At 44.9% G+C, this 11,836-nt stretch overlaps 2 protein-coding genes across 3 annotated transcripts in view; one reads left to right on the top strand and one right to left on the bottom strand.

Moving 5' to 3' along the window:
- The window catches only part of prmt9 (protein arginine methyltransferase 9), a 176,799-nt gene that overhangs the window by 12,985 nt on the left and 151,978 nt on the right, over window positions 1-11,836 (bottom strand). The gene's annotated exons all lie outside the window — the stretch shown is intronic.
- arhgap10 (Rho GTPase activating protein 10) overlaps window positions 428-11,836 on the top strand; it is a 45,038-nt gene continuing 33,629 nt past the window's right edge. Inside the window, exons 1-2 of one of the 2 annotated variants that reach the window (XM_070989240.1) lie at window positions 428-977; window positions 11,640-11,735. In XM_070989240.1, the coding sequence (XP_070845341.1) occupies window positions 824-977; window positions 11,640-11,735 (250 nt within the window). In that variant the 5' untranslated portion in view covers window positions 428-823. The remainder of the gene's footprint in view (window positions 978-11,639; window positions 11,736-11,836) is intronic. The other variant, XM_070989250.1, reaches the window with a different exon arrangement.

Below are 11,836 nucleotides of genomic sequence, written 5' to 3'. Positions count from 1 at the left end.
AATGGTAATATACTGCTTACACATTAATACATTATTTATTTTAATCAAGTAATATAATATATAATAATACATCACTCTCATGGTCCAGTTATTTGCATATCAAGTACTTTTACTTTAATATACTTAACATTAGATGTTCTACTATCTTACTTCTTTACATTTACTTAAGTAATATTTTGAATGAAATATTTTCCTTACATTTGTAATAGAGTATATTTCCCACCCTGCTATAGTAGGTTTTACGTAAGTAAAAGGTCTGAATATTTCTCCAGTACTGCTATCATCCGTTGACCTGCAGATAACCAAATCAGTGCTCGCTGAGCAACGAAACGAAAACGGAAGTAGATTAGCGACAGCCATCTTGCAGAAGGTAGTTACTCTTTGGCAGAAGTTTGCTACACGCACACAGATGTCAGCAGAGTTTCTCAATCTGTCACTTTGAGAGGTGGAGTGCGTTTGATGGACGAAGGAAAAATCGGATACAGCAACTCTGACTTTCTGACAACTCCCGTGAACCGACTTCCGATGAATTCTCCACCCTTTCGCGTCTCCGTGTCACCTTTTACGCGCTTTACCTGTTAGCTACTCTTCGTTATTTGACAACTGTGGAACAACACCCATGCGCCCGTGTCAGAAGTCACCATGCTAACCGCCGTTAGCTGCTGCTACTTGACGTAGCTATGTTTTCTCTGCTATACTTGAGACTGCCTGCGGAAAAAGCGGTAATTTGATTGTATCGGCTCGTTTTTGAAGCTCCAAAGTCAGCGTCATTTTGACTAGTTTCCTCGTTCTGTCAACCGAAGCTATCAATCTTGCGACAGAAATGGGATTACTCCCGCTGGAATTCAGTGAATGCTATCTGGACAGCCCCAGCTTCAGGGAGAAAATCAAGGCACACGAAGCGGAGCTGGACAAAACGAACAGGTTCATCAAAGAACTGTACAAAGATGGGAAGAACCTCATCATTGCAACCAAGCGTGAGTTGATTTTCGTGTTTTTAAACTCAGAGACGTTACACTTTGAAGAGTTTGGGCTCGGTCACTGAAACCGTGCACTTGCCTTGGGAGGAGGCGTTGATGCGTTCACTGCTCCAACGGCTTCTTCCTCAGTTTTCCAGGGATTTTTTTTTCCCCGTTTGCTTTAAGTTATGTGTGGGGAAAAACTCTTTGCTCAAGAGTTACACAGCAGATCAGCTAATTGTCTCATAACATGAGGGACTGTCCTGATAACAGATCAAAGCTTTGTCTGTCTGATCTGCTGTTGTCATTCACTTTTATGGGGCTTGTATTTGAGACATGTAAGGCCCTGGCTTCGTGTGATCCCTCCCTGCTCTGTTTGCTCTCAGTCACACACCTCAGCTGCCTCAAATTATTTGATTGTTATCTGTTTGAACTCTAGTCTTGTGGGCTCGGCCCGCCTCAAGGTGCTCACAGCAAGTTTTCCACACACACAGTGATCACGAATGACTGCTGTCAGTATGTCTGGTTGAAAAGCCCTTAGCCTTCATATGGTGGTTTAGAATTGGGTTAAATCAAAATGCAGTGAACCATCTCCAGCTGCTGGTTTTACTGAAATAACAAATCTTTTTTTGCACTAATAATCCTTAATCAGACAAACCTCAGACAAGATTTTTAGTGCCATATTTAGGGTTTGGAAACAAGTTAACAGGCCTTCATGAGGGTCCAGACCATAAGCTGAAATGCTTCAGTCTCATAATAAAGTTGTTCTTTCTAGAGCCTCAATGATTAATTAATTAGTTGTCAACTATTTATTTCATCTGCAGCTATTTTGATGACAGACTCATCGGTTTGAGTCGTGTTTTCAGCTTCTTAAATGTGAATATTTTCTGGTTTCTTCACTCCTCCATGACAGTGAACTGAATATCTTTGGGTTGTGGCCAAAACATAACACTTGAGGATGTCATCTCAGGCTTTGGGAAATACCAATAAATGTTTTTTTTCTGACATTTTATAGAGCAAACAGCTAATGGATTAATCGAGAAAATGGTGGACAGATGACTCAACAGTGGAAATGATGGTTAGCCGCAGCTGTAGTTCTTCACACCACAGCTGATGCTGCAGTTTTGACCTCTGCAGACTTTTTTTCTCTGTGCACCTTAGAGGTCACTGAAGTAGTTCCAAACCATTGAATATGGTCATTTCTAACGCTGTTGCGAGGGCGGGATGATGTCGTGTCATTGAAGTCCCTCTCGGTCTTTATAAACGTCTTCAAAACGCTTGACACGGGGTCAGAGAGTCGTTAGGGCTGCAGAGGTATTCAGCTGAAGTGATGTTCAGGTGCCTCGCATCTCTTCAGGAAGCTTCTGCACCATCACCTGCACACCTGTGCTATTACACCAGGTATGGTCGAGTAGATTCAAGCTGCATCTTTCCTCCTTCCATAGAGCAGCAGAGGAAGCCAGCGTGGCCCAATGCTGCCGTGGCTCCTTCTGCTTCCCACTGTCGTCCTGCACTGCACATTACTGCTGTGCTAAGCTGTTATTTGCATACTTGCAGTCTATTGTACCTGTCAGCTCGAGGTAGTCTGCCCATTCTTCTCTGACCTCTTTCATCATCCTGGTGAATATTTCCCCCAAACAGCAACTGGATCACATATTGCTCAGGCTTTAGGTCTGTTCATTTGTTTGAAGCTCTCATGAGGGCAGTTGTTTTCAGGCTAAGTGATCGTACCGTGTGTTCAGCATTGCTTGAATAACACATATTTCCATTTGTTCCTCCACGTAAACAGTAATTTAGCATCCTGACCTTCTCTTTATGGTTTCTATGCCTCGTTCACCTGCTGTGTCTTACATTTTGAAGTCTTTAGCCTCACTGTTCGCAGCCACGTGGAGCTGCCGGGCGAATTTCCACGGAGCGCTGTGGTGAACTCTGGTATTCAGTGTTTCACACAGAGGAGATGACACCGACATTGGTGTAAACTTAAGCACGGTGTCCCGTTTCAAGAGGGCTCGACACGTCTTCTGTTTCATGCCTTACGCGGCTGTGGCTGAACTATTAGTCGCTTTTTTTCATGTTGACTCCTAAGTGCGTCCAGCATAGTCACACATATCAAATATCATGTGTTCGCCCTCGTTAGGCCTGTGGGAGCCTCTTGCTTCTGAGAATCTGGCAGAGAATGGGGAACACTGGTCATACAGATGACATCTGCAAGTTTGGTTGAAGTTTGAGGAAGGAACCGACGGTCGTGATCTTATGTGCTAACACGGATGACGGCTCGACCTGTGCTCGGCCCTTCACGGAGAGCGTTTTTGAATATGCGGCCTGTCCCCTCCACCAATGTCAAATGACTGTTTTTGTCGCTCTTTTATCACTGTAATCAAGAGGTGTTTGCTCACCTGGCTGAAAGCAGTCGCAGCCACTTAGACATTGTCCAGCTGCCGCAGCAAAGTATTGAAGTAATGCTACTCACGGCCTGGCTGATTTCTGGGTTATCCGGACGTGAAAACAATATACTAGTGTTTAAAAAGGGTGTTCCCCACTGTGATATTAAATTCAAGGCGAGGCTAATTAATCCAAATTGGGCCAAGCAGCTGTCAACCGTCTTTGAATGATGACACACAACTGGCATCAGTTTCAGTAATCCAAACAAAATCAATGTCAGAATAATCAATAATGAAAGTGGCTGTTTGCTGCAGGAGCTTACAGGCGTGCGGTCCCACGTGTTTGGCTCCCAGTGACCAGAGCAAATGAAATCTTACACCTTTCACCTTGGGAGCACCATTTCCGTTTTGTGATTTTAAGGACAATTTAACAAGCTCTAATTTTCATCGCAGGACTTTGAACCTGAGAATTTACTGTCATGTGGGATGACGTAACAGCACTGTTAATCTGGCCTCTCTGTGTGGGTCTCAGCTCCACTCTGGTTCTCATTAACTTGGACATTACTCTAATAATCTGGGCTCATGAGACTGTGTTCGATTCTCCTCTTCTCAGAGATCATCCAGCACATCGAGCAGCCTCGCTGGATGAACTGGAGAGCTCAGACAATGGCTTTTTGATCAGGTTCGGTGAGGCCAAGCTGCGTGATCCTCTGTTTGTATGATCATCACCTCCAGCTTCAGCGTGAGATCCGGCAGAATAGTTGATCTAGCATCATGCAGTAAACAGATTGACAGCTTTAGTCTCATAGTAAATGCTGTGGATTTAAGAGCTGTGCTCCACTTAACGCGTGACCTCGCTGTGATCTGTTGTTTGGACAAGCCGAAAGACAGCTGTTGATCTCCACATCCCAGGCCCTTCTCAGCCTTTCGGCGACTCCCTCCGCTCGTACGGCTGGGAGGATGTCCCGCTACGGAAAGACCTTGGTTCTGGGAGGAAACTTTAGAGCGGGGCGCAGGGCCAGAGAGCCATGACATGGAAGTGCCCACTAGAGGAGCAACATGCACATGTGCTTCTGTTTCAGGGAGTTTCCTCCACAGGAACTGTGTCCTGTCTGTACCCTCTCAGCCGCCCCTCACTGTTGTCCTTAACTAACACACCATTCCCTGTTTGCTGCAGAAAACATCATCTATGCATCTGTAGAGCTCGTTATTTGTATTGTTTCATAGTGTTTCATGCATGTTCCGTTATTGCTGCTGCGTCTGAAATGTGACGTTGGACCGAGTTGCAGAGGGGTCAGTTGCAGCCTTTTCTCACAGCTGGACTTCCTCTGATGAAGTGACCGACCGGCTAATAAAGCAAAATGATTTTTTCCCCTCGCTTTCAGTTCCTCTTGGAAGGCCCAGCATGCGTAGGTCTTTTTTTCTCACCGGCAGTCAGGTTTAAGAGTAGCCTGCCGTGGTGTGTCTTGGCTCACTGCTCCTCTCCGTAATCACATTACTGATTCTGCCAAAGACCCGCATCACAATCTTTCATTAAAATCGCATTAGCACAAGACGTGAAGTCATGTGGGAGGAACGCTTTTTCATCTCCAGAGAGAACAAGGCCGGCTAGAAAAGTGATAGTGCATTGCTTGATGGCACAGCTATGCTTTCGGGGCTCCTTTTTTGGTGTAAGCAGCAAATACGGAGAACCATTTGAAGCACCTTTGGCTGCATGAGTTTTTGGATACGTACATAACAGAATATTCAGATACTGACATGTCATTGATTAGCCACTTCGTCATTATTGACAGGATGCTGCTCAGCGCGGCCTCACCCTGCAGATTTGTTTTGAGGGTCAGGAAGTCATGAATGAAGTAATGCTTGCTTTGTGGGCAGGGAGCCTGGGGGGAAGAGAGACTGGGAGGGGATGGGTGGGCAGGCTCCGTCGAGGGCAAAGGTGGGCGTGGAGCGGGGCTTTCAGGCTGGAAAAGATGGGAGCGTGGAACAGGAAGGACTGTGGAAAGGCGCAGCATGTGAACGCTGGCTGCCCTTTGAGGACCTTCACCGGGTGAGCTCTGACCTAAGTGGCACATCTGATGAGACTGTAGAAATCATAACAAACAACACGCCATCAGGCGCCAATGAATTCACTGTGGACATCTTCGGCAGCTGAACTTTGACATATACATACCATTTTTGGCTTGTTTTTTTGGAAAACTTCTGCAGCAGCGACCAGAACGTGCAGTGTTAAGTTTCCTGCTGTAAGACACGCTGCAGTGGAAAACAAGCTGAGGGAATTCATGTTAATTATCTCAGCTCTGTTCATTTTGTAATTTAAAAAGAACTATTTCATACTGAAACGTGCTGCCAGTGATGTTTTGCAGCATACCAGACAACCTCTAAAGCCCTGTGTCTCTGCAGCTTGACGTTTTAAGCACAGAAAAGGCGGATTTATCTCAGGAGGATTGACAGTGAAAACAAACTGCTGCTGTACATTGAAAACATCTTTACTCAGCAAAGACAGAGACATGGACAGAGTCAGTCCTTGTTGGAAAACACGTTTCCTCTAGTTGTCCCAAACCACTTCAGTCACAGCTGAATCAAACATTGGAACCTGTAATGATGCGTAAATATTGAGGTTTGCCTGTGGGGTGTTTTAACCAGTCGTTAAATGTAAGCATTTTTAGGATTTTTAAGGCCACAATTATGTCATTCCTATATTTAATTCCTATCAGTCATAAATTAATCATGACTCTGTTCAACGAGTGCATTATTTCCTGATATACACCTGTTTTAACTGTTCAGTTCACATGATATTTAGAGCATGGACGTTCATTATTGACTTGTGGAGCAGTATGTTACAAAATGATCTTAACTCAAAAGTACCAGCTTTTAACTGAATTGAGGTTATTTTGTCACACGTGTGATTTTTGTTTGAAATCAGCTTGTTTTGGTCTGCGGTGCAGTGACTCGGGTGGTCTCGGTACCCTCCTCTTTGTTTTTGTCCCCACCTCTTCTGAACTGGGCCACCAGTGTTTATGTCCCATGGCTGGGCACCTTTTCATATTTTTTCCTGTTTCAGAACAGCCTGGCCTGTAATATCAGAGCGATGTAAGGTGGGGTCTGTGTGACTTGTATGGCTGGCTTTCTGCACAGAAACTAGCCAAGTTTGACAGTTCCCAGGTTTGCTCTGAAATGCCTTCCTTTAAAAGGCAAAAAGCAGGAGAAGCCTTCGCCTCGCGCTCTCGCGTGTCCTCGTGTGCGTGAGGTATTTCTATCTTGTGATGGTTCTTTCCTCGAGGACAGCAGCTATCATTTCCATCTGTTACGCAGATCTCTCATCTGACACTTTTGTTTATCGCTCCGCTGATTGTATCCGGTTGATCTATGCTGTTTTAACTTCAATTGACAGAGAACAGGGACGCAAGCGCTGTCACTGTTTCTTCCTTCTCTCAGTGTTGCCTGACGTCAATTCGAAGCCAGAGCATCGTGTAACCGGATAACGTTCATTCTTCATGTTTTATGTAATGAAGTCTGCGCAGCTTGGCTTCATATATCCTCATATTAACTGTCCACCCTGCAGTGAGTCGAACATGCATGCAGCCCATGTAATCAGGCTGTGGATGGGTGTGATTTGTGCACCGGGCTCACATATGGCTCTAATAAAGAGCCTGCAAATCTATCTATTGACATCACTGTTCTTGGAGTGCATACTAATTGTCCACAGTGACCTGAGCCTCGCCGCTGTCTTTGCTTAGATAAAGGACAGCTGTAGTATTCTAATGAAGTGCTGTAGTAAAATGTACAAGACCCAAATTCCCTGAAGGTGTGTATATATGTGAATAATAAAAAAGGGAAACTCAAAACAAAGTGGTGAGTCAATGATGAAAGCAATGCTGGAGCAACCCTGTTAGATTCCTGCATTCATGATGTTCTGCAGTGGAGCTGGAAAACTCATGGGATGCTCGTCGCACCTGGAAGAATGCTTGAGCGGTATTGATTTTTACTATCACAATACCATCCGCCCTTCGTTATCTTTTATGACACAGCGGCGCCGGGTGCTGCCCTGACCTTACGTCAGACACAGGTGTGTCAAGGTTCAGCGTAATGTTGATTTCACTATCTGCAGGAGGAGCTGAACTTTCCCCTCTACATTTGTGTTTATTTTGGGATAATCTGAGCGCTGCAGTTGACCAACAGCGACTCCATACGGGGTCACTAATTACCCATCAGGCTCCTGGAGGCTGAGAATTAACTCACTGCATAACTTGCTCCTAATAAACCTATCATAACAGGTACTTTTTATTTATAACGTAAGCACACGCTGCAGCTGAAGCTCCACACTCGTCTGGCAGGCAGGTGGAAAATATGTGAAGGTAAAAAAAAACAAAAAAACAAAAGCAGGGCCAAAAGCACTAGGAAAGACATGAGCAGCAGAGACACGGCATGAGCATGAAATGAAACAATACACGACCTCCAAAATTGTTTTTCTATAAAAGGTTTAAAGCAGGGATTGAAAAGACGACAGACTCATCTTCCCCACGTTCCTCTGGCAGACCGACAAAGCACAGAGAGCCTGCAGGAAACTGGTCCCGCTCCACTTTCAGGCCTGGATAGGAAGATTATTAGAAGGCCAATCAAAGACTGCTGAGTTACAGCAATTACAGGAAAAGTTAGATTTTCAAAATGATGGCACTACGATGGGAAAATCGAGATCGAGCTCTGGGTGAAGCCGTAATGGAGCCGTTATTGCACACTGAGTTCATACAGAGAATAAGAGAAGTGTTGATGAATTTAATTCTAGTTCAGCAGTTCTAGTTCACTTGTTATTAGATGCAAACAACAACAGCATGATGTCAGCATTATATCAGCCATTGGCCACCTTGCCTCTAAATATTGGCGCCAGCCTAAAAATAGGAATTAGTGCAGCTTTAAGGAAATAATGTCGCTCAACCCTGAATGATATAATCAGAGGTGTCAGACGAGGCTCGAACAGTCAGGAAGAGGTTTTTAGTTGCATGGCCACATTATCTTACTGATGTGGTGAGCTGCGAAATGAGGTTCATACGAGATTTGATGTGATTTATTTATTTGAATGTGCCGCGTTTTATAAGGAAGTTTAAGCTGTTTTCATGCTTTCATGAAAACATAGAAAGGAAAAGGCTTCGCTGATGCTGAGCGGTGAGTGTGTATCCCACCACTCAAGTGGACAATAAAAGCATGAGCAGCGCTGGAGGCCTGCATCCAGTCTAACTCCAGTGGAGTAATAAATCCAGTGAAGTCTCTGCTCCTCATGTCTCGTCTCCATCCTGCTCACTGGAGTAATACAATTATGGTGTTTCTTATAGACCATGCCAATACAGGATTGTCTGCAGTGGTTCCATGTGCTGCAAATTAAGGACCATTGCTGAGGCCATAGTGACCAGTCACCTTTTGTGGACTCCCACACCCCGATCTGGATTTTCAACGTCCGTGTGATTCAGCTTCCGTCTCCATCTTACAGTCACTTCAGAGAAAATTGCTGTGCTCGGTGTTTGCTCTCAAAATAATGACCTGACAGGCTCATATTTGCCACGCCTTTATTTTGAAAATGAAGCCTGCAGCCCGTACTTAAAGGCGCCCACATGGCAGTTCATCAGCTTGTGTTTACACCAGCGAGAAGTCACCTCTGTGGCAGGAACGCCTCGGCCAAAACGTGAAAAGCTTTCGGTGTATGAATCACGGAAAAGCTGAATGAGCTCCAAGAAGATTTGCTGCGTTTGACACAAGTTTAGCTTTTCTACTCTAAACTAATAAATTCTTGCAGCAGCTCACGCCTGATGATAAGATGATAAATAATAAGGCATCCCATAATACTCCTGCCTCCCATGCCGCCTGACCTCGGCAGGAGGAGCCTGAGCCGGAGGGTTTGACGCTCTGCTGCTATTGTTTGTCTCGTAATGTTGCTCGGGCAGTGGCCTGTTTTTTGTTTACCGCGTCTCTGCGGTATCTGGGGACGGGGCGAGCGTAGACCCTCTCCAGCCTTGATTAATGATCTAAATGTTAGGTCTGCTCAGCGTCTTGCAGAAGTTCATGAGCCAAGAAATGAGCTATTATGAGCCATAAACAAGCCATGAATCCGTTTGTTTTGCTTTCTGTTAGAGTGTGTTTTCTGTGTTGGCTGTGCGGTGGATAAAAGTGTTATCTGGTTGGCCTTTGACGCGCTTGTGCACATTTCCTTTGCTGTTTTAGCTTTTAGTTTCTTAAAGGCAACCATCACCTCACCCGCAAGGAAAGAGAGAACATTTCCTCCAAGTGCTATATTAAGACCTCCTCAAAGAACAAACAGTTGTAAATACTCTGATACACAAGCTGTCCCATTGTCTGGTTCGTCTCTTTGCTTCCTGTCGGTCAATGACTTGGACAAATTAGCCAAAGGAATCGTCCGCAGGTGTTTGGTTTGTCCGTATTTCCTTGTGTGCTTTGGAATTACGCGGATCTGAGATGGAGCCGAAGAGCAACCGGCGAGAGGCGGCGGGTTTCAGATTGTTTGAAATAAACAGCCGAGGCAGAAGTGATGCCCTTTGTGCCAGGCTCTGGCAGACATTGTCCAACACCTCTCACATGTTTGGGCTTTGGGCCCGACTGCAGCTTTAATCCATAGCATGTGTACACACACTGCTCGGAGAGCCTGGAGCGCGTTGAGATGCGTGATAGCCAAGGAGAGACCTTAAGAAGGCGTAGCAGACAGCTCAGATGAATGAGCAGATGTGTGGAGCTTGACATTTTTGCGAAGGTCTTGGTGAGACTCAAGTTTCTGAGCTTCCCAAATCCTGAGTCGGCAACAACAAAACCTATTCTGGGGGTCATTGACGACCTTGTAATCTAATCCAGTTATGCAGCCTGCACAATATCGTGGCATCTCGAACTGGATTGCCGCCTTTCTGATTGTAAGTAATCACACCTGCTGAATGATGTGCAAATACATAAACTGACATTGAAATTCTGGTCTGATAGGTGCTAATGTTAAGCATGTTTAACATGCATGTTAGATAACTGTTGAATGGAGAGGACATTTGAGGACATCGCTCTGAATGGGGATGAATGTTCCTCAGTGTTATTTACATTTTTTAGCCTAAAAACAATTTGTCTGAAGTAGTTGCCATATAGAAAATGATCAGCTCTACATTCCAGCTCCTTGTCGAGTGCCTTTGTCGGGCTTACAGATGCTCAGCGGTGTCAGAGCTCGAGTCAGCTCAGTAGATTGTTCCCTATAGGCTCCCAGCTATCTGCCAAATCTAATGACAGTGCTCCTCAGTATACTGCTCACAGCTCCAGGCTTAAAATACCCTCGCTGCACTCTGTCATGCTTCCCGGGGGGACTGCTGTGGCTCAGAGATCCCAACTCGGGGAATCTCTTCAGTGTTTGGAAATAGATTTGGTGCGCCGCGTTCACTGATATGCCGCCGAGGGTGGACTTGAACAACAGCATTTATCCGCCTCTCAGAATCTGAAATTGTTTTAATGGGCATCCAGGAGCCTTTATGCAGGGTCATGCAGGGGTTCGCATGAGCGAGTGCACTTCTCAGAGAGCAGTCACCCATGTGACGGATTGCCAGAGGTTAGGCCTGACATTTCCATCCGTATAGGCCAGCGTTTATTAAGGAGGTTAATGGCAACAAGATTAAAGGGATGTCAATAGATTCCTTGTGCCAGACTGTCCTGTAGGTTCAGGCTTCATAACAACGTGTAACAGCATGAGGGGCTTTCAGGAGAGGTTATGTTACTTAGCTTTTCCTTTTGATTAATGTGAGATTTGTACTGTTTTTAGGCTGTTAGGACCAATCAGATCATTGTATTGTAGAAATAATAGACTTCACTACGTCAGCTTTGTTGCTAATGTAATGCAAATTTATTTAAAAAAAGGCACTTGAATAAGACTGACGTTGCATTTCATGACTGTTAACTCAGCTGACAAAGCTATTATATATGTTGAAAATTGAATAAAGCTCATTTCTGGGGCTATCCAGCATTTGATTTGAGCGTTTGCAGCATCATTCATTTTCTCTTGTCTTTATTTGTGCGTTTGCTCTGTATTCACTCGTGCTAACCTGTGGTAACTGACATCATTGTGCAACAGGATGCAGCAGACGTAGACAGGCAGGATGTTTGCAAAGTGGTTAACTCAGTGCGGTGCAGCAGATCTACTTTTCATGATGTATTATTCCAGAGTTATTATTATTCCCAACTTGTTTACCTGCTAGATTTTGACAACATATGTTATAATCATGCAAAGCGTTCTGCCTCCTCTTGAATGCACTGCTTGTTTTTCTTTCAGAGCTCGGTATGGCGCAGCGAAAGTTTGCCCAGTGCCTGGGAGAGTTTCAGTTTGAGTACATCGGAGACGCGAAGACAGACGATGAAAAATGTATTGGTAAGTATGGGTTTGCCTCCTCGCATGACGGAAACTAACCACTGGTTTTGTAACCAGCCCGCAGACGAGCACTGTAAATGTTTGTTTTCGTTTCTTTTGCT

This window comes from Chaetodon trifascialis, chromosome 2 (genome assembly GCF_039877785.1).
Source record: "Chaetodon trifascialis isolate fChaTrf1 chromosome 2, fChaTrf1.hap1, whole genome shotgun sequence".
NCBI classification, from domain to species: Eukaryota; Metazoa; Chordata; class Actinopteri; order Chaetodontiformes; family Chaetodontidae; genus Chaetodon; species Chaetodon trifascialis.
Note: the sequence above shows the minus strand (reverse complement) of the source record. Positions and strands in the feature narration are given on the sequence as shown.